Genomic DNA, 23722 nt, shown 5'->3' with positions numbered 1-23722 from the left:
TATGACCTGTGGGTGTCTCTTCTGATGTCTATCACAATTCAGGCATAGGGGTGTCATCTCCTCCTGAATGTCACTGAGACAGGGTTATGGGTCAAATAGTTCATGTGAGAAGGCAATGACCTGATCATCTTGCTCACGTCTGTGAAGCACTCGGACCTCCTTCCATTGGCCCCTCACATTTAGTTAGTGAAATATGCTGAAGAGATACAATCATTCCCATTTGATGGAGGAAGAAACTTAGACCTTGAAAGGTTCAATTATTTGTTCAAGGTCACATAGCCAAGGCAGAGCCCAGCTTAGCTTTCAAGTTCCTCATCCCTCTATCTTTACTTTTTCATTTCCCCTTTAAGACAGGAAGATGTGTGGATTAGTTGATGGACTAAGTATTATTCATTTTGCTCCCAATCACTGAGCAGGTTTCTATGTACCATCTCATTTAATTGCCCACTTAAGAGACAAGTGGTATTTCTTAAGGAAACACTCCCTGAGCATCCTCCGTGCTCCTTCTGCTTAGGCTGCGTGGCACTGGCTCCCTACAACATTAATTCGATTTAATTAATAATTAATTTGATTTAAATATTAATTTATCATTAATCACTATATCACAAATGAGCCTTGATTTTAGCCATATGTTCACAGGGAAGACTACCCTGATATCCATGAAGGCAGGAAATCGATTAATCCATGTAACTGCAGAACAGTGCATTGCAGAGGTCCAGCGCACATTGTTACCTGTGAGGCTAACTTTGAAAAAAAACATGGAGCCAAGTTTAACGCAACATATAAAACGAGAAGTTATATCAGGTATGGCAAGCCATGCCTGTAATCACAGCACCAAGTCAGTAGTAGCAGAAAGATTCAGAGTTGTGATGCTCCAAACCTTCCTTGCCTGATGCTTTCTTACCTGACAGCATATTGTCTGTCTTTATTGAAGGGAACTTCAAAGTCATCTCGTGCTTGTGCCTATGAATCATCAGATGGTCCTCTGTTGGGAAACGCTGTCAGGTGAATAGAGAGAGGAACAGGAGACATTCAGTTTGCAGCACATACTTAACATCAAAGAGAAAAAGACATTCAGAATAAAAAAAAGAGAGAGAGACTTAAAAAAAATCGGTTCTGAAAAAAAATATTATCATATGAGTAAAGTTCCATGCTGATTTACAGTTGTGCGCTGGGTATGGGAGGGGATTCCTCGCAACTACCCACAGCTATGTACACTATCACGTCCATATGTTTGCAAAAGGCTTGCCCATGTGGCAAAGGGCTACTGGTAAGTGCTCTCTGCCTCTAGTCACCCCAGAGTTCCTCACACCTTCCCCCCAGACCTTCCCCAAAGTCCTCTGCTTCTTGTGTAAGCCCAGCTGCACTGACTAATCAGGCAATCACAGAATCCATGTGTTTCTTGAAAACTAGAGGTTTCCATCTGGCGGTTGGGGGAGGAGAACTTTTCAAGTTCAACGAATTTGAACTCTGTCTTATCTTTTGCTAAATAATGAAACAGAAAATGCAAAAAAGCCCCGTTGACGGTACTGAAACAACACACACTCCAAGGACACAGTGTGCCCTGGTGCCTGCCCCTGATAGGAGGCTTCTTAAGGAAATATAGCAGAAAAGAAAGGAATACTTCTCATGGCCCCAACATGTGACTAATGGCAGCAGAGAATATAACGTCCAACACGAGGAAATGGATGGAAATCTGGGCAGCACTGGGAACAGGCGAAGCCATGTGGAACTTTCTATAATGGTAACTGCTTTACATAATAGTATAAAATTAAGTCAGGGGCATGGTAAGTATGCTAGACACTATCTACAGATTAACCAAAAATAAGAGAAACGCATGACATCGTAAGAATTTTGATTTATGTCAGACTTTGGAAAAGAATTCCATGCCATGCTTAATTTTTTAAATATATCTACTAATGTATACGGGATGATGTCTTTACGGTATGTTTCTGTTTATGAAAGCCTAGTCCCCATATTATCTGCTTTATTTTAATTATACACATGATTTTACAGTACCATGACAAATTATTTGGGGTGTTCTATACTGTGCAGACTGTAGTCAATCTGTATTTATCTGAAATTTTCAGGGAATGATGTTAGGGTCCAATTATTTTGGGCCAGTTCTGGTTCTCTTGTGTTGAGTAAAGCCATGTGGTGACTCTGTCCATTGCATCATAAACAAAATCGATCCTGACACCCAGAGGCAAGTGTCTGCTTGCTGCTGTAAAACCTCTGTCACTTCCTCGTTGAAAAGAAATAGTGGCCCTGCAATCACTCAAAATCTCTCAAAGGTTATGCTAAATTCTAAAGGAGAAAAGAAGAGTTTCCTAAAATTCTACCATAGAAATGTAGCCATGAGTACCAGTGATGAGCATTGTGGTTTGGCTGCAAAAATGTGTTACTGAGCAGACTCCAGCCTGACCTGTCTCAGATTGGTATGTTTGTAATGATTAAAGTGAACATAGTTTCATTACACATTAACTGAACACGGTGAACTGAACATTGATTATTAAAGTCACATATAAACATAGGAAAATAATATATTCTGATGAACATTTCTGAGTTTTTGATAACTAGAAAAGAAACTTCCAGAACTCAGGATGGTCAATATGAATCTCTTTGTACACGATCGTTGAAGGTTTTTGTTATTTTTCTTTTTTACATAGAGAATGGATTTGTGATCAAACAGGACTCCACTACTCTGAAGCCTATGAAAGGTTCTGAAAGCAGTTATTTACTTGGTGCTTGCAGCATAGACTGAAGAGTTTGCAAACAGTGGCACTGACACCAACTTCTGGTTACCCAAAGGTTTGTTTCATATAACTTTAGGTTTTCCTGTTTCTGTATTATTTATTCTCTTGATTCTCTTAACACCAAATATTTAACAGTAGTATTCATGAATTAGAGAGAAAAGTTAATGTAATATAAATGATATGGTACTATATTTCACTTAGTACTAATAAACCACTTTAAGAACCTATTTTATTCTATGTGTGTAAGTGTTTTGCCTGCATGTATGTCTATGTGACATGTGTGTGCCTAGAATCCATAGAGGCCAGAAGAAGGCATCTGATTTCCCATAACTAGAGTTACAGATGGGTGTTAGTTGTCATATGGGTGCTAGGAACTGACCCAGGCCTCTTAGTCAATGCTCCTAACCCCTGAAATACCTCTCCAGCTTTAATATACTATTTTAAAATAATATTTTCTAAAGATTTATTTTCAATTGTGTGTGTATGTGTGTGTGTGTGTGTGTGTGTGTATGTGTGTGTAGCATGTGAGTGCAGGTGCCCACAGATAGCAGAAGTGGACATCAGATACCCTTTTAATTACAAGTAGTTGTGTGCCAACTAAAACAGGTGCTAGGACCCCAACTTGGGTCCTTTGTGGTATCACTACCTGCTTCTGACCACTTAGCATGCTCTCTAGCCTATAATAAACCACAATAGCCAGGATGAAACATTTAACCAGGTTTGTCTGCTTTTTGGTTGTTTGTTGTTGGTTCACAAAGGCTCACTACCCAACTACATAGCCCAGGCTAGCCAGGACCTCAGAATCCGTTTCCTTAGTCTTTTGAGCTCCCAGGTTATAGGGACAGGGCTGTAACACCGCATAGTAACTAAAGTTGCCTTCTGAATGAGCCAAGTAATCACAAATGGTAAATAAATGAGATACATAGTATAAAAAAGACAATGGAGCTGAAAATAACAACCCACCCAGGCCGCTAAGAAACCAGAGAGCATAGCAAGTGTGGTCCTTGTTTCTCCGGAGACAGAGTTTATATTTACAGATTAGAGCTGAAAGGACCTTCCGGGTGTTAGAGGCTATCCCCAATAGAGGGAAGTTTCTCTCCAAGGAAAGAAAGTGGAGCAAAGGAATCTCTCCATCATCTCCTCCAAGCAATGACAATCCTGTTTCATCTTCAAGGTGCCCTAATCTCTTCCTTGCATGTCCCCAGATTACAGGATGACACTAGGGCAAATGCTATGATATGGTCACAGACAGCACACATATAATCACACCAGCTGATATGACTCTGGGTTACTAATATTCTGCCAGCCATGACACTCAGGACTACCGGCTGATGTCTATGTCTTTGTTCAACTAAAAGATGAGCATAAAACAGTTTGTCAAGAAAAAGGAAATACTTTCACATAAAGGGCACACCAGCTTCTAGATACATCACTACATCTAAAACTGGGAGTGGGTGGGTGAGTCTTGGAATTGTCCTTTAAAATGGAGACATTACATGAATCTCAATTTCTCACAAGTATCCAACAGTTTCCACAGTCCACTTAGCCTCATTAAAGAAACACCTTGGCTTGCTCCTTCAACAAAATATTCAAGGTCACTCAAAATGGGGTCTAGTGAAGAACTGGGCAGTAAGGGCACAGTCAGTGACAGAGTACTTGCCTAGGTTCCTGGGTTCAAATCCTCAGTGCCTAAGAGAGAACATGCTTAAGCCAAAAGTCAACTGCACTCAATCCCCTCAGACTTTGCATGGAACTTGGCAGAGTCTCGCTCTCTCCCCTCTGGGCTCAACACTGCCGAGGTACCCACTGCCCTACAGGATGCTCTATGCCTTCTTCCTTCTTGGCACTATCCCTTCAAGCTCTCCCGCTCCTTCCCGCCTCCTCACTGGTGTCTCCATCTTGACTAAATTCACCCTGGCTATCCTTCAGCTGCCTCCCTCACAGGCTGCCCCTGGATCACTCTGCTTCCCGGCACTGCCTCCTGCTCCTGAAAGGCTCCTCTGTGCCACCGCTCCAGCTCCCTTGCCATCTGCCACCCACTCGCTCATTAATCCCTTTCAGTCAGGCCTCCACCCTCTGCTTTCTCCCATGTCTCCTTCGAGCACCTAGCTGCCAAATCCAACAGCCGTTGCTCCTTCCTCCGACTATCCCAGCTCCAACAGCATAGGGCACCAGTGACTACGTGACTATGGCATTGGCCTGCTTATATCTTGCCTGACTCCAGTGAGGGAAATGCAGCATAGAGCAAGGCATGGAACAGAGCTGGAGAGTATCAGTTAGAAGTTGGGGATCCAGAACAAAGGAGTACAAAAAAAAAATAATAATCAAGGCTATAACCCAAGTGAAACCACAGGCATTGCCAACTAGAAGCAATTTTGATCCTAGAGGACATCTGGCAACCTCTGAAGATGTTTTGGTTGTCACAGCTGCAATGTGCTATTGGCATCTGATGGGTTAAGGCAGGAATAACGCCAATCATTCTATAATACACAAGATAGTGCCCATGTCAAAGAGCAACTTGGTTGATGATGATGATGATGAGTTTGGGACAGTATATGCCATACAGCTCAATACGTATGCATAGATATCTCTCTCCTATCTGACTAATGAGAATCTCACATATGGCTCGAAGCTCTTCTCTGCTGGTATTCCAACCCTGGACATAGCTGGGAATCCTCACCTAGCCTGAACCCTAATTTTATTTTGATGGATCTCTGGAGGTCCTGTTCCATAGAGAAACCTTTCATTTCCCCATGCTCTGCCCCCAGCCCCCAAGTAAAGTCAGCTCCCCAGTGTGGTCTGTTGCTTCTTTATGAAAAAAAAAAAAAAACGCAACCAACTAGTTAATTTGTGATTTCATCATATGATTATAGATCTAATGCCCAGACCAGATACGTGTGTTTAGAGCACTGTGGTTTTCATGGGGCAGCTAGAAGCCTAGACACAGGTAAGTGCAGAGAAAGGGTATAGGCGGCTTGTAATAAATAAAACTTAATGTCTATTGCCACAGCCGGGCAAAGCAAATCCCTCCAATCACCTGGGTTCCTTTGGACAAGGAGGCTTTCCTTTGAAGAAACTGAGGGGTGCTTTTGTTTTAGTTAGGAACCAGGTTTTAACTTAGTAAGAAGATATTCTGCATTTACCATGGAAAGTCCTTATCTACCAGGATTTTCCCAGTTACTTATCAACCTATCTAGATTTCCCTAGTGTTTTCTACTTCACAGGGGCTTTCAAAACCCGTTTGCTCCAACATACTTTTCCTCTGCTAGTTTTCTTGTTTACAAGTTAGAAAGAAACACTGGCACAAACTCCTCTGATGCAAACGCCACGCTTTGGCTGCTCGGCAGCAACACCAGCAGCAACATTCTATATTTCTGGGAATGTGTTTCTCCAAAAACCCCTCTTCACATTCTCCTAGAATCCTCCAGGAACTCTGGGAAATAAAAATAAGAAGGATATTCATCTGAATTGTCCTGATCCCTAGGTGTTGCCCCACACCAGACTGCCAACACTATCACACAAACTAATGGGGGTGGGCCTTGGTTTCCTTGAAGGTATATGAAAATATGAAACGAGTGTAATCTTCCACGTCAGCAAAATGCTTGAGCTCAGACTCGGAAATGTGTCCTATCTGCCATAAAATAAAGATCTTGGTAGGAAAACCATTTCTACATATCTAAACCCCCTGGAACATGGCATTACCCAAAGATAGACTCTTGAGTCAGGAACAAAAATGTCACCTTCAAGTTTAAAGATAAAATGCAAAAATTTTAATTTCCACATAAAAACAAGATTGGACATTAGCTGAACACTAAGAAGAGACCCCAAGATTCTATCCTGCAAGCCAAGATATCCACTCCTCTTAACACGTTTGTGTCCAAGAACTATAGTTCAAGAACAGGCAGTCATAGGGGCGTACTTCTTCTCAGAAAGGAGTGGGAATCCAACCCATGACTATGAAACAACTCCTAAAAAGCACCCAGCATACATGCAAGCATAAGTACACACCACCTTCCCCTTTCTGAATGACAGTCCAGCGGAAATGGTGGGCAGGATGTGTCTGGCTTGCTTCCGGAGGAAGTTACTCATAGGGATGTCAACGCCACTGTGTTTTGGGGTGAAAGGGAAGTATTTCAAACTCTAAAGTGTGATCCAACAGTAGTGAAGATGAGAGTCCTGATGTCAATGGTTTGGGAGAGGCTGAAAGCATTTCAGTGAGGAAAGAAAGCCCAGTGGCTATGGTGGCCCAATGGGAAATAATCTTCCAGGGGATGGGAGAAGCATTTCCTAGCAGCTGGAGCACAGAGGATCCGCACACTCACCTGGGAGCAGCCTGGGGCACTGCAGACAAACGGCCTCTCCTGCTCCAAGTTCATCTTGGATTCCTCATAAATCTGAAGGGTTAAAGGAAAACAGAAACCCATGAAAATCGCTTTCCTCTGCTTTAAATGCATGAGAAAGACAATCACGGGGAGACATCTATTGCCATTCCCTAAACTGAAAAAGTTACACACGAACACAGTGAACATGGACCCCGTTCCAGTTCTTTGGCTCTCCTGATTCCAGTTCCTAGTGTGCTCTCCTTAGCGCATATTAAAGAAGCCATAATGATGTTGGAACCTAAAGCCTGCCCATCCAAAGGGAGCTGGTGGGTGCTACTGTCGGGTTAGAAGACCCCAGCAAGATCCCAAGGCAAAGCACAGCACCTGGATTCTAAGGAGAACTCTGAAACCGGGGAAGCCAGAGGGAGGCTTTTCAATTCTGTGCTCACCCGGCAGAAATTGAGTGTGGTCAAAACTGCCTTTGCCAATGATCCCAGTGCCAGGAAAGTGCGGCCTACATGGCTCTGTGGTTAACACACCTGTTGCTGTTGGCTTTGTTTCTTTTGCAATGACAGGAAGAACTATGCAAATTTAAGGGGCATTACTTAGGTGGTTTTCCAAATATCCTAAAACCAGCATTAGAATTGTGCTTATATATTGCATGCACTTTAAAGGGTATGTGGGTCTATTGTTAAGCTTCAGAACCGACTGCCTTAACCCTGGGTACAAGAAGCAATGTTTCTTTAAAATGCTGGCCATGGGTGATTCCAAAAGGAAGGTGGTGGCAGCTTGGCATCATGGACGAGTCGAGTCCCACTGTGCAAGTTCGTCCTATTTGTACATTTTATACTTGCTTCTCCAAACACTAGTATCTCATCCTCTCACTTTTCCAAAACGTAAAGTGAGGAATGTTTGCCTTAAATAACATTGCCAGTCAGAGATGAAAATTCAAAACTAAAAACAGGGGGGGTTGGGGGAGGTAAACCCCCTCCCAACTATGATGTACTTGGCAGGCAGTTTCTCAACCTGTGGGTCATGCCCCGATTGGGAGGGTCATTCACAGGGGTCACATATCAGATGTCCCACATATTAGATATTATGTTACAACTCAGAACAATAGCAAAATTACAGATATGAAGTAGCAATGAAATAATTTTATGGTCAGGGGTCAGCACAGCATGAGGGTTTTAAAAGCTTGCAGTGTTTAAGAAGGTTGAGAACCACTGCTCTGGAAGGACTTCACATGGGCTGATTAGCATAACTTTATGCTTTACTAAATTAAGCATTATTTTGTATGTTCCTTTTCTGAGTTTATTTACATTTTTCTTATGAGCTAATGTTCTTAATTTTTGTTTTTCAATAAACACATATTTATGGAATATAAGGTAGAAATCCAACAACTCATATGCGTCCTGTAATGTTCAAATTGTGGAAATTAGAATGGCTCCTTAAACACTGTGTCTTGGTGCTTGGACCATGCAAACCTTTCCCTGCCACTGCTTCCAAGCATATGGAAAATGTTTTATGTTTATGTATTATATTTACAAGAAGAAATTAAAACCTAGGTGTATTTGAAATCTCTTCTCTTATCCAAAGAAAGTTCTAAGCAACAATATTTTCTATCTTTTTATTTGTTTATTTAATTTTAATATTGCTGATCTCAGAACATCACTGCTTCCAATGACAAAAAGTAAAGAGCAATGATTTTGACTGGGGAGGCAGAGTAACCACAATAAACTAGCTTAAGAAATAGAATAAAGTAGCTTACCCTCTAATTAAATCTGCCATGTTTGTCTAAAAAAAATTCAGTGCTTTCCTGGAAATGCCTTTGTGTCTGTGAGTCTGTCTGCTTGGCAATGGCTTCATGCCTCAGTGTCCCCACCTTGACAATAGGTGTAGCAATATTTATCTTCAGCCCCTTTGTTCCTGTATCTGATTCCATGGCTTAGGGTCTGTCAGACATTTTGGAATCATGGAGAAGAGCAGGGTGGGAGGTGGGAGGGGAGCTCGTTTGCCTGTGTGGCTCTTTCTTGAGGGCCACTTGAGAGCTTCATTTGCTAATGCCATGATGGAACAGCTTGTTTACAATCAAAATGAAGATTACATGATAGTCAAATGGGAGAGCTCTATGTATGCATATTTATGGTGGACATCAGAAGGTAATAATTAATGATAATTAAATGAATGTCCCAGCAACAGCTACTGTTGAGTCTCTATAGAGTTTAACGAGCCAACGTAAGGGAAGAGTTTGCTAAACTCAGGGATTAAGTCTAAGAAGAAATTGTCTTTCTACTATAATCACTGCTCGATCCCAGTCCTTGACCCACCAACGTGCTGGCTGGGAAACATAAACTCAGGCTCAGTGAACCGATATTCTAGAGCTCTGTTTGACCTCCTTAATCACCAGTTACCATTTCAGCTTCAAACATCTTAGAACCAAACTCTGATACTCATGCTTGAACACATTTCTGAGCCCAGCTCCACAGACTTACTCTGAGGTTCTGAGCTTCTATTGTGGGACTGACGTGTTCAGAGGAATATGATTAATATAATTTGATAAATACTGACATGTATTAGCAAGAGACTTTATACTTCAAGAGACACAATATGAGACGCACAAAGTCTCTTCAACAATTGAAAGCACAAGCAGTAGTGCATTCCACTGTTACTACTGTCCTTTCCGTTTATGTTCCAGACAGAGACGAATCTGTAGCAACTTATTAAATGATATGCAATAAATATGGAGCAAATCTGTTTGGCAACAGAACATTGAAATAAAAGTCTTGAGGCACACAGCCGTTGCTAATATAAAAGTAGGTTTTAAGGGAGCAGTAAGGTCTAATATGAGTGGGTGTATGTATACTGTATAAACCTCAACTACTTAATTTTGATGATCTACAGTTCCCACATGCAACTCCTGCAAACAACACTCGCTTGCTAATTCCTCTCCATGTAGGTGCTTGCAATAGACTTTCTAAATGGAACCGCTCTGCCGTGTAGACCTCATTACTTTTATCAACTGGTATGATCTGGTCTGATGTATTAGTCAAAAGGCATGGTGGATTTTTTTACGGTCTATTATTATGGTTTCTTTCTAGCGTATGGTACAATAATTACACCATCAGACCCTTACTGAAGCTCCACATGGGTTCTTTTATCACCCACCAAGTGGGGCAAATTATTCAGATGGGCTCTAGCCAGGTTGTTCCACACTTGGTCCTCAGAAGCAAGACCTCGTCCTCATTTCCCATTCAGATATTTTACAGGCTGGGATTTTTTTAATAAACCAAGTTTGGTTTGGCAATCACCACAGCCTAGGCTCCACTGCCTACAGCTTCCATAGTAGGCGTTCAATAAATATTTGTGGAATATTAATGAACCTTGAATCATCACAATAAATTGTCCCAAACAACCTTCTGTTCTCAACTAACTCTGGAGGCAACATTTTGCCCAGTATCAAATTTCGAGAGATGAGAGATTGTGTGGGACACAGACTCTTTCTCTTCTCTGGGTATAGTCTTAAAACATCTCCCCAGACTAGGTGGGGGTGGGGAGCCAAAGGTGCTTTTTTTTTTTTTTTTTTTTTTTTTTTGGTGGACAAAATTAGGAGGAAGCTAGTTTCTATCTGTTCATGTTCATTCCATCAGATATCGCAAGCAAGACACTGGGTCACTGGGCTGTTCACAACCCTATAGACCACCCTTTGAGGAATCCTGACTTTGGCTGCACAGATGAGAAGTAGCCCCACTGTGGCGGATGTTTCTAGCACTTAATAGTTTTTAAATAGCACCGTATTAATTGTTCTTTCCCTACTGTCAGACTCACTGTTCAGCTAAAGGGAACACTTCATGAGTCTAACTCTTCTTCTCAGCCTTTTGGAAAACAATTAAGGATCCTAATCACACAGTTTAGTCTCTCACAAAGCGAGCAGAAAGATCCTAATAACGCAGTTTAGTCTCTCACAAAGCGAGCAGAGGTTTCCCCAGTGGACCTGGAGATGACTGGCTGATTTACAACTCAAACCCTCCACTGATGTTGTGTCCCCCTGGCTGACAAGAATCTCTTTCTTTGTTCAGGGTTTGACCCCACAAATTCCTGGTCTAAAATGGGAAGTTCCTCCATAATGCCTGAGGTCACCAATCTGTTCAAAGGTTTTTTCTGGCCATTATGATGGGCTTGGAATTAACTGTTTCCCAAAAGGCAAACACTGAAAGAGAAAAGGCACCGTTAAAAACCTAGAGAGCCTACACTGAATACTCTAAATACATGCTTTCAATGTAAGGCTGACACTGGAACCAGAGTGAGAAATTTTGACTCCCTCTGGTTTGCAGTGATCAGCCCAAAGGAATGTTTCACCATTCATCAGCCCAGTAGAGGCAGACAGTGATAGGAAATTTGGAATGGGAAACACTAAAAATATTGCTTGTATCCGAAAGCCTAGGACCAAAAATAATAGGAATGTCTAAGATGTAAATTGAGCATCAGGGAACACCATCTCTGGTGCCATTTATCTGGTTATGGGCACAGAACACATCTCCGGTGCCATTTACCTGGTTATGGGCACAGCACAGACCTTGAATGTTAAACTCTGGCTAGCATCTATTGCCTCACCACAAGACTAGATGGAATCTTCTTGGGAGAGTTCATCTGAAAAAAACAAAACAAAACAAAAAAACAAAACAAAAAAAAAAACCTCCTGCCTTATTGAGCCTCCTGACCCTTGAATGGGCTCTAGACAAGGAAAGGGTCCCTCCCAAAGTGGGTGAGTGCTTGAGGAAGTCCTACTGAGTAAGACTCCAACTCTGCACTGTTTTCTCTGAGAACACAGACTATTTAACTAAGTTTATTACAGGCAAAGCCAATTTGACATTTAGACCGAAAGACATGGCACCGCACACCATGAGAAACGCGCGTACTACTCACAAACACATTCTACACTCTTTATTCTCTGTCAGATGCCCAACTCTGTCTCACATCAAACATGCAAGCTAGATCCCCTCATACCACACTAGCTGTCAGAAAAAAATATATTTTCACTTCGAGGCTAAGCCATCTATCTATATCTATATCTATATCTATATCTATATCTATATCTATATCTATCTATGAACAATATAAATAAAGCCACCCTAACTCATAGTATTTCCTCATTTCTAAAACAGAATCATAGTAGCCAAACATTTGGACCCAGAACCCTCCACATGAAAACTGTCAGGAAGGATAACTGGCTTAACTTTGGGGACTTCCAATCCATCTTGATATTTCAAACCCAAACAGTATAACTTGAAATATAAAAAAAATAAATGCCCCTGAATTTCAGTCCAAGAAAGTCACTGGTTTTGTGAATAGATCTTTGTAGCTCTCTGAGTGGCTCTGTACCTATCTTAGTGTGTCTGTCTTCTCTATGTAAAACTGACTCTTTGTATGTCTACTTCTCTGTGAATCTTTGTCTTGCCTCCCCCACCCGTGTGTGTGTGTGTGTGTGTGTGTGTGTGTGTGTCCGTGTGTGTCCCCAACCCTCCTGGCTTGGCTTTGCTAGTGGAGGGATCGGGTCAGCTCGTTTCCTGTCCCTGTGTTATTCTTGAAGTGCACTGCAGTTGGAATCTGAATTTCATTGGGCCCGTATTATTTGCAGCTGTGTGACCTCTTTAACCCTGCTTTTAAAAGTGACATTTCAGCCCTCCAGCTTGAAATGCCTGCATGCTGCTGAGTTTTCCAACCAGAAAAGGGCTAGGCCCTGAGGTGAGACTGTCCCTTACAAAGAAGGTGGCATGAGTGGGGTGTGGCCCTGCACAGCTTAAAGCTGGCACTCCTTCCTAGAGGTGTAGAGCTGTGTGTGTTTGCCTAGAGTTGAACATGACTCCAGTGGAACAAAATTCTCTCCTTTTAGAAATGTTCGCCGTGCCCTCATATCCTCCAAAGTTCAGGCTGCTACAGACTGAAGCAGAGACCTCTTCGGGACTCTGTCACGTACTCCATCATTACAGAGACTGTCAAGAGCTCCCTTCCCACAAGGCCCCCTGTTCCCAGAAGGAAGGGCTTCCAGCAGCTTTCATCTCTGGAACCTGACCCTGATCTTACTCTCAGAAGGAGGCCCAAGGAGGAATGAGTGCTGGGCCTCGGGGCCTCTCCTCACCTTCTGCAGGGGCCTGTGGTTTTATATATATGTGGCGTTTATAACCATATATTGGAAAGCATTCCGGTGGGATTGTTTTTTCATATGCTACAGTTCCCCATCTCTCTCTTTTTAAATGTTCCATATGTTTCTTTAGGTATGAGGGCTTTCTGCTTTTTTTTTTTTAAGTCATGGGCTAATTGGAGCTTTTGTTCTCCCTAACCTGTCTTCTAACTTTCCTATCTATGAGTTCAACAGTTCAGTGCACATTGGCTGAGCCCGAGTGCAAGGCATTAGGTTTGCAGCACAGAGAAGCCCTAAGTTAGCATGGACCCGCCTGAGTGTGTGCACTCAGATCTTTGCTCTTCTTCCTTCTGTCCAGTACAGTATATTTTTGCAGAACATCTCCCATCTCCAAGAAAACTGTGTTTGACATGTGTGGTTAACAAAACACTAGGGTGGTGTTTGTCTGGGTTTTAAGGAAGTATTGAGTGTAACTAAATCACTTGGCTTGTTTCTAATGGGACTGGGTACAACCTCAGAAGGAAACACAGCCTGCTTTCTTATAACTCTCAGGACAAGCAGCCTGGGGGTGCCCTCCCCCATCAACCCCTGATTTAAGAAAAGCCTCATAGGCTTCCCTTCATCATGATGGTTCAGAGAAGTTGTTTCCTCTTTTGAAGCTACCTCCTCTCAGATGACTCTACCTTGGTGTCAAGTTGACATAAAACCAGACAGCACAAGGGAGGCATCTTTAGTTTTCCAGTAAGTCCGCTGGTGCCATTAAAAATAATTGCCCCTTGGAATCTTCAGATGGAAAAATTATAACAGCAAAGAAATGAAATTCAAAGTTGTGTGTGTTCTTCACAAAGTCAAAGGTGGCTTTCCATGAAGCCAGTTTCCCCTCTCTGATGGACACTATTATGCAGTATTCCTTGGTATGTCTAGGGTGGCAGATTCTCAAATGGAACTGCTCTGTTTCCAGACAGTCACTGTTTGGGGGAGGGGAGTGGTCTTTTATGGTCTTTTTTGAAGATGTACTTATTTATTTTTGTGCATGAGTGTCTTGTCTGCATACATGTATGTGCACCATATCTATGCCTAGTGCCCACAGGGGTCAGAGGGAGGTCTGAATCTCCTGGAACTGGAGTTACAGGCAGGTGTGAGTTGCCGTATGGGTGCTGCCCATTGAACACTGATCCTCTGCAAGAGCCACCAGCACTCTTAATCGCTAAGCCATCTTTCTAGTCCTACTAAGCTATTTTAAAAGAAAGTGATTATCTTCAGATATCTTGAAATGTCACAACTTTTTAATCTTGGTTTTTCTGTGCACTTGTGCAAATGCTAGATAGTTTTGCTAATAAGTTGTTCTATCCCCAGAAACTATGTATGCCTGATTCATGCACAGTGGGTTAAAAACGTCTCCTGAATCTGTGTGATGGCATCTGAGAAGACATCAACACAAACGGCAGCTATACACAACTTCTGCTTACGGCAGCACTGGGAAGAGATTGTTTCACCCTAAGATGAACTCATTGATACTGATCTACTATAAGGATGAGCCTATCTGAATGGATGCTTTCGCCCGTGGGTCCAGCAGAAATCTAGGCATTCCTGGGCTGTGTCCTAAAAGAAGCCTATAGTTATGTTTGGAGGTGAGTATGCCCACTATCAGCCCAATACCAGGTAAGACACATCCAAAGATTTGATTCAGATTCCCAGTGTACAGCGTTTTGAATATCAAGCTTTCAGACACTTAAAATACCGGTAGAAGATTTAAAGGCCATGCTAAGTGAAAAGTAAGAGTCAAATGTGAGAAGGGGTTGGCCTGGGGTTAATATTTTAGGTAAGGTGGGCTTATATATCTATGTATACCATACCATACCTATAGACGAGAAAAAAATCACTGGGTCAGTAATATAGTAGCAGGTATTTTTAAAAGTAACTTATCACCAGTAGCTGCAGAATCCAGGTAAGTTTCCATAGTATTGTGCAGTGTGGGAACAGCGGGACCAACACAGAACCTGGAAGAGGCGAAGTTGCTCTGTAAACTCCGACCTGCTTATGGACAAAGTAACTCCCTGGAATTCTGGGAGTTCTCGTTCTTGGAAAATAACAAGCCATGTGTTTTCACACCCCTAAACAAGTTTATTTGACCCAATTTTACAGAAATCACATGTGGGCAGTAGTGGGCAGTACTTCCGTAGGAAATATGTCAGTATGTATGCTTGCCCCTGATTGGACCTGATGGGAAATGAAATAAATTGTGGGTTTTGTCTTTTTAGCTCCAGCAAAACACAACTTGTGGCCACTCACTGGGAACTCCGTGGCGGAGCTGACTAGAGCTCATTTCTCTGGCCAGCATTTAATTAATTTGGCTCAAAATTGTGGAAGGGGTTTTTCTCTTGAAAATGTCAGAGTTAAGAAACCCTGGTCTCAGGTGTAATGGTGCTAACTTTGTGCTTTTTCATGTGTGATAAATGCCTCCTCTGCTCATCACTGGCTGTTCTAGTTTGCTCTCTATTCAGTGTTAAAACACGGACCGAAAGCAATTTAGGAAGGAAAAGTATATTTGATTTAAATTTCTTGGTCACAAATAGTCTTTGAGGGAGGGAAGTCAGAGCAAGAACTCAAGAAGGAGGCAAGAGTACTGGGGGGAAAAACTGCGTACTGAAGTCCCCATGGCTTGCTCAGTCTGCTTCTCAAACAACCCAGAGAAGCCTAGGGATGGTACCACCCACAGTGGGCTGGGCCCTCCCATATCAATCATGAATCAAAAACACTCCCCAGAGTTCTGCTCACAGTCCAACTTAATAGAAGCATCTCTGCAGCTGAAGTTCCCTCCTCCCAGGCGACTCTAGTTTGTGACAATTTAACACAAACTAATTTGCAGATGGAGAGCATAGTTTATCGTCTGCAGCGTGTTTTCCTCACTATTTTGTTTGTGGGGTTTTGATGCTATGCACTGAACCCCAGGTCTTAGTTCTGTATATTAACAAAGGACTGTTTTGGAATTCAGCCTCCGAGCAAGCCATTTTTGTTTGTTTGTTTGTTTGTTTGTTTGTTTGTGTTTTGGTTTGGTTTGATATTGTTGGGTTTTTTTTCTCAAAACAAAACAAAGCACACAGCAGGCTATGAATTCTGCTTTATGTTGCTGTCACAATCAGCTACACATTCAGAAAGAACCTATAGAGAAAAGGTATCTCCAAGTCAACTTCTCAGAAAGAATACACAGTCACATATACATATAGTTTTGGTCTGGTCTGTTTGGTTTTATTGAGAAGTGAATTTTCCATACAGAATATACAACACACACATATTTAATGTGCAAAATACATATTCATACTCCCGAAAGATCATTACATTCTCCATAGATTTACTCAGGACTCAAAACCCAAGTTTAATTCCTAGTGGAACTTGAGGGATGAATTGCACCCCAGGAAGAGAATAAGAAACTCAAACCCACTTTCCACAGGGGCTACTTGCACTTTAAAAATTCATGAGGGTTGGGCGTGGTGGCACACGCCTTTAATCCCAGCACTTGGGAGGCAGAGGCAGGCAGATTTCTGAGTTCGAGGCCAGCCTGGTCTACAAAGTGAGTTCCAGGACAGCCAGGGCTATACAGAGAAACCCTGTCTCGAAAACAAACAAAACAAAAAAATCATGAATAAGCTGGGGGGGCGGGGGGGGGGGGACGGAGGGGGGGTGGCGAGTGCAGATGCACATGTATGTAAGTGGAGGACAGAAGATAACATCAAATGTTAGTACTCTAATAGTCATGTGCCATCGTTGATTTTCTTTTGAGACAGTTTCTTATTGGCCTGGATGCTCCCAGTAGGCTGGGCTGGCTGGGCAGCGAGTCCCAGTGTCTTCCATCCCTTTAACACTAGAACTAAAAGGGCATACCACCACAGCCAACTTTAAAAGCAAACAAATAAACAACAACAAAAACATCAAAATCAGGTCTTAATTTATAGAATGACCATGACAAGGGACAGTGATTGATCACCTGTCACACTTAACTTGTTCACATGTGATTCTATGCATGGTGTAAGACGGGAAACCCAGGACATGGGTATCATTCATCTCCTTCCTCACAGCCAAGCACACGACCTCATGCTGGGCACATGAAGGAACAGCGACATAGCTCTGTGCCTGAGCCTTATGTCCAGCACAGGGGCGCTGTGCCTGGTGTCTGTGATGGAAGGTTGACTACTGAAGGCTGTATGTCGATCTAGCAAAGTCTGTGAGAATTCACAGGTTATGAGAAAACAAGGCTACCTCACGAACTGCATCAAATGCCAGATAATCTTGTATGTTAAATACTTCTAATAGGATGTCAACACAGCACAGACATACGCAGTCACACATGCTCACAGCATTGCCACACATTTATACACTCTCACACACTGGCACGCACAGGTGAGATCTTTTTATTGTTTTGGAAGTAAGGGTTTGTGTCTTTCTTAGTTTCATTTCAATGTAGGCTTGAATTTTTATTGTAGTTGCAATAAAATAAGACTGCATTATTTGTGGGTGGTTTAATAGTGTGGCCAAAGGGTCAAATTTCCTATTGGAAAATTAACAGTTAAATCCCAATTCCTTCATTTGATAGCTGTGTGATCTTGGGTAAACTGCTTAACTCATTTGAACAGTAATATTTCTTACTATAAAAAGAGACTCTAGGGATTAGAACAATGGCTCAGCAATTAAGAGCATTGGCTGCTCTTGTGCTTTCTCTCTTTCTTTTTACTTATTCACTTATATCCTGCTCACTGCCCCCACATGGTTACACCCTCCCACAATCCTTCCCCCATTACCCTTCCCCTTATCCTCTGAGCAGATGGGGTTCCCCTGGGTATCTCCCACCCCATGGCACATCAAGTGTCTGTGAGGCTAGGCATATCATCTCCCACTGAGTCCAGACAAGGCAGCCCATCTAAAAGAACATATCCCACATACAGGCAACAGCTTTTGGATAGCCCCCCTCCAGTTGTTCAAGGCCCACATGAAGACCAAGATGCAGGGAGGCCTGAAAATTGGAAATAATTCTACCTCAAGACCCAGCTATACCACTCCTGTGCCCATACCCAAAGGATGCTCCAACATCCCATGAAGACACTAGCTCAATTATATTGATAGAGGCTTTATTCACAACAGCCAGAAACTAGAAACAACTTAGATATTCCTCAGCTGAAGAATGGATAAAGAAAATGTGGTACATCTATACACAATAGAATCCCATTCAACCATTGAAAGCAAAGACATCACATGAATTTTACAGGCAAATGGATAGAACTTGAAAATATCATCCTGAGTGAGGTAACCTAGACCCAAAAGGACATGCATGGTACATACTCACTGATAAGTATATATAAGCCAGAAAGTACAGGATACTCATGCTACACTCCACAGACCCAAAGAAGCTAAACAAGAAGGCACAAGCAAGGATGCTTGAATCTCATTTGGAAGAGGAATAAAATAGTCATAAGAGATCAAGGGAGGAACTGGGTGGGAGAGGGGATTGGGAGGGGAATCAGGGCTTCAGGATCAGATGTAGGGAGGGACGGGGAGATGGCCAGATGGCCATGGAAATTAATAGAAAACTGCAACTGGCAGGGGTGGGAAGGTAGGGGGCATCTCTAGGAAGAGACAGAGATCTGGGATAAGAGAGATAGCAATGGAGGTAACCTTAACTGTGACTCAGCACTAGCATATGGAACCTGAAGAGGCCATCTCCTGTAGCCAGGCTGGAACCCCAATGGAGGAATAGATATACCAACCCACCCACAAAACCTTCAACCCAAAATTTATCCTGTCTACAAGAAATGCAGACACAGGGATGGAGCAGAGACTGAGGGAATGTCCCACCAATAACTGGCCCAACTTGAGACCCATTCCACAGAAAGCACCAATCCCTGACACTCTTAATGATACTCTGTTATGCTTGGAACAGGAGTCTAGCATGACTACCCTCTGAGAGACTCTACCCCACAGCTGACTCAGACAGATGCAGACACCCACAGCCAAACAGTGAAATGAGCTTGGGGACTCTTATGGAAGAATAGGAGGAAGGATTGTGGACCCAAAGGGGATAGAAACTCCATAGGAAGACTAACACAATCAACTAATCTGCATCCTTGGAGCTCTCAAAGACTGAACCACCACCCAAAGAACATACATGGGCTGGATCTAGGCCTCTCCAAACATATGTAGCAGTTGTATTCTCCTTTTAATTGAGAAGAATGTTATGCAGGAAGCTGAATGTCTCAGGAACCCAGAGTAGAACCAAACAAGACTAACAACAACAAAAGAGTGAGTGGAATGATTCCTAATGATATTCTGCAATACTCATGTCCAGACATCATCAGAGAGACTTCCTCCAGCAGCTGAGAGCAGATGCAGAGACCCACCACACTCAAAATTAGGTGTTGCTTGGGGGAAACCATATAGAAGAGAGGGAGGAAGGACTGTGGGAGCCAGAGGGGTTGAGGACACCTGGAGTACATGACCCACAGAATCAACTAAGCAGGGCTCATAGGAACTCACAGGAACTCTACACAAGTGCTGTGCTTGTTTAGCTTGGGTTTTTTGTGGGATTCCTAACAGTGGGAGTAGGGATATCTCTAACTCTTTTGCCTGTGCATGGGACCTTCTTCTTCCTGCTGGGCTGCTTTATCTGGACTTGATATGAGGGTTTGTATCTAGTCTTATTGGACCTTTTAATGCTATGTTTGGTTCATATCACTGGGAGGCTTGCTTTTTTCAGAAGAGTAAAGGAGGAACAGTATATCTAGGAGGAGAAAGGGAACAGGGGCATCTGTGAGAAGTGGAGGGCAGAGAGGCTGTGATCAGGATGTATTGTATGAAAGAAAAATAAATTATACACACACACACACACACACACACACATATATACATATATATGTATATATATATATATATATATATATAGAGAGAGAGAGAGAGAGAGAGAGAGAGAGAGAGATCATGTTTCCCCCTTCTCGAACTCCTCCCAGATCTCCCCCACCTCCCTACCCACCCAAATTTATGTTCTTTCTCTGTGTTTCAAAAACAAACAAAAAATAAAAACCAACAACTAAAACCCACAAAAATGATAATCAAAACAAACAATCAAAAGAGGGCCCAGATTTGGTTTCCAGGACCCACACAGGGGCTCACAACCATCCCTAATTCTAGTTCCAGGGGATCCAATGCCCTCTTCTGGCTTCTCTGGGCACTGCATGTGTACAATGAACATAGAAAAACTGCAAATAAAATATGCATATGCATATGCATAAAGTAAAACTAAATAATTCTCTTTAAAAGAGAGAGACTATAGACAATTTTGGCATTGTCTAGCAGGGATGTTGGGAGAATCGAGAGTTTGTGATATCAAAGCACTTTATGAACTGCACAGTGTTCTATCGATTATTCTTATACAGTCAGTGTGCTCACATGGGGTTGTCAAGGTGTGGAATGACAGGAAGAGTCATGTGTACACTAGACAGAATGTGTGACAAGACTGACATCTGAAAGGATGTGGGGTAATCCTCACAAAGCCCCTGATATGCTGTGATTTTTCTGATATCAGCAATGACCAAGAAAATCCTTATCTATGAGATTTCTACTTGAATCTCAGTAGCCTTATTTCTTTTGTCTTCTTCATTAATGACTGTTCTTGTTGCTATGACCAAACCCCTGTGAGGAAGCAGCTTAAGGTAGGTTTATGTTGGCTCATGGTTCAAGGGGTTATAGCTAACTGAGATGATGAACGGATGGCAGCCAGGTCATGACATGATTGGCTAGATTCATCCTTGTTTAAGAAGTAGAGCATGGCTAAGAAACACCAAGGTCTTCCCACAGTGACCCATCTCCTCCAACCAGGCCCCACCCCAAGGCCTGCCACAGGCTGGGGATCAAGAGTTGCAATACTTCAGCCTATGGAGAACACTTCCTATTCACACCACACTCTGTCCCTGGCTCCCAGAGACTCGTGGCCATCTCCTAACTTTAAAAAAAGGAAAGGGAGGAAGGAAAGAAGGAAGGAAGGAAGGAAGGAAGGAAGGAAGGGAGGGAGGGAGGGAGGGAGGGAGGGAGGGAGGGAGGGAGGGAGGAAGGAAGGAAGGAAGGAAGGAAGGAAGGAAGGAAGGAAGGAAGGGAGAGACAGAGAGAGAGAGAGAGAGAAAGAAAGAGAGAGAGAGAGAGAGAGAGGAAGGAAGGAAGGAAGGAAGGAAGGAAGGAAGGAAGGAAGGAAGGAAGGAAGGAAGGAAGGAAGGAAGAAGTGTTCATTTCGACTTCTAAATTCCTCCAGTTTTAACAATCCTAACAGCATTCAAGAATTTAAAGTCTCTCCTGAGATTCAAGGCAATCTCTAAACTGTGAGCCCCTGTAAAATGAAGACAAGTTATATACTTGTAATTTACTAGGCTTATTGTTAGTAAGGCTACTCTCTCTGATAGCAGCTGCTTTCTCACCTGCCTTGTCTGGAGCTCTGAAGTTACTCCTCTCTGCACGTTCCTGATATCTTTCTGTGACACTTGTCACTCTCTCTCCTATTAGACCTGGACAAGAGTGAAGAGCAGTGACCATGCCACAGCTCCTTGGGAATGTCATGCCAAGGCTGTCCTTTTGTGACATTTCTTCCTCCAAACAAATTGTCCCATCACTCTCGACTTCTGCATCACTCACATTCCCAGGACAATGGCAGAAGGCAGCCAGCCGGGTTGAACTGATTGCCTTTGAAACCTCATGAGTTGGGCCACAAGCTCCACATCTCTTCAAAAATATGGTTTTCCAAATTTCCACCAGGGTGGCCTATTAAGCTTGACCTATAGCACAGGGCTTCTCTGGTCTCCAGCTCCAAACTCTACCATATTTCTTCCATACCAGTTCCAAAGGGCTGTGGATGACATTGTCAGCTTTGTCCCAGCACCAGCTCCACCATCGGCACAAGTACTCTGTATTACTTTCTCCTGAGACAAGATGCCTGACAGGAGCAACTTAGGAAAGGGAGAGTTTGTTTTGCCCCACACCACAGTTTGAAGGGATAAAGATCGCCATCCTGACAAGACGGTCATGGCAGATGGAGCAAGGGCTGCACCCACAGTCAGGACACACAGCTCACATCCTCTCGTGCAATGACACTGTCCACACATCCTGTGTGTCTCCCCTCTTCATTAAAGCTTTTTGGAAAAGCCCTCATAGACACACCCCAGGGTTTTCATGTTGCTTCTACACATCTTTAAGTCAACAATCAAACTGTTTAATTGAGACATAGCACTGAGGAAGACTTCAAGGTCATATCTGTGTCACAGCCTGACTCTGAGACAGAAACACCGTGTCACAGCCTAACCCTGGGACAGGCAGACACCCTGTGTCACAGTCTGACTCTGGGGCAGACACCCTGTGTCCCAGCCTGACTCTGGAACAGACACATTGTGTCACAGTCTGACTCTGGGACAGACACATTGTGTCACAGTCTGACTCTGGGACAGACACATTGTGTCACAGTCTGACTCTGGGACAGACACATTGTGTCACAGTCTGACTCTGGGACAGACACATGTGTCACAGCCTGACTCTGGAATAGACACATTGTGTCACAGTCTGACTTTGAGACAGACACACTGCTAAGCTCTAAGCTTGGCTAGGAGCTTGTTTTGTCTCTGTTTTCATCCATTGTACTTGGCCCTTCTCTATGCCTCACTCTAGATATGAATATGAAATGATTGACAGCCTACACATTGGTTTAGTAAGTTACTTGAACCTAGGATACAACTTGGCTCTTTCTAGCTGAGCAAGCTAAGGAATCTGAGACTCATCACGAGAGAGACCTGAGTGTCTGGAGCCACATATTTGTGTGTAGAACAAAGCCCTACCAGACAACAGCCTCACAGAGAAAGAGAACTGAAATCCACACCCTCATCTCTACCTGACTGTTATGTCCTGGTCCATGTCATCACAGAAACTGGTAGGGTCTGCCAACACTGGGTAAACCAAGAGTCGCACCCTTTCTATTGGCAGGGGCTTCAGGCTTCCCTGCAGTCAATAGAAACAGGACTAATCCAGGCCAAGCTTCTTTCTCACATCCACCCCCTCATCTTGGCTACCAAAACAGACAGTCAGCTTTTGTTTCTCCATTACATTTCCTCTAGCAAATGATATCGTCTTTGGCCTTGCCTAGTTCATAGTCTTACTGTTCCTTATTCTTTTTCCTTTCTGATTTCCATTCTCCAAATATCCCAGGCCATAAGTGTAAGCAAAAGATCCCCTAATAATGAAGAGTGTGTTAGCTGAGCAAAACAAAATTCATACCATAACCAATGATCCTTTTACTTCAGCCCTTTAAGAGTATAGAAAGAGATGGATCAACAACAGCAAGATGTCCCAACCCAAGGTGCTGGGACACTAACGATGACTAATCACAGACCTAAGGACTGGTCACCTCTTAATGCAGACAATCCCTGTGAGGAAAGTTAGCTGATGCTATTTCTTTAACGTTCAGAAGTTGTTAGATTTTATCTAAT

At 42.9% G+C, this 23722-nt stretch overlaps 1 protein-coding gene across 4 annotated transcripts in view; it reads right to left on the bottom strand.

Annotated features, from left to right (window-relative positions):
• Nucleotides 1-23722, bottom strand: part of Creb5 (cAMP responsive element binding protein 5) — a 413139-nt gene that overhangs the window by 323428 nt on the left and 65989 nt on the right. For 3 of the 4 annotated variants that reach the window (NM_001327821.1, XM_017321522.2, XM_017321521.2), the window contains exons 2-3: nt 7079-7150; nt 905-998 (exon numbers count right to left, since the gene is read on the bottom strand). In NM_001327821.1, the coding sequence (NP_001314750.1) occupies nt 905-998; nt 7079-7132 (148 nt within the window). In that variant the 5' untranslated portion in view covers nt 7133-7150. The remainder of the gene's footprint in view (nt 1-904; nt 999-7078; nt 7151-23722) is intronic. The other variant, XM_017321523.2, reaches the window with a different exon arrangement.

The sequence above is a fragment of the Mus musculus genome, chromosome 6 (assembly GCF_000001635.26).
Source record: "Mus musculus strain C57BL/6J chromosome 6, GRCm38.p6 C57BL/6J".
NCBI lineage: Eukaryota > Metazoa > Chordata > Mammalia > Rodentia > Muridae > Mus > Mus musculus.
This window is presented reverse-complemented; position numbering and strand designations above follow the sequence as displayed.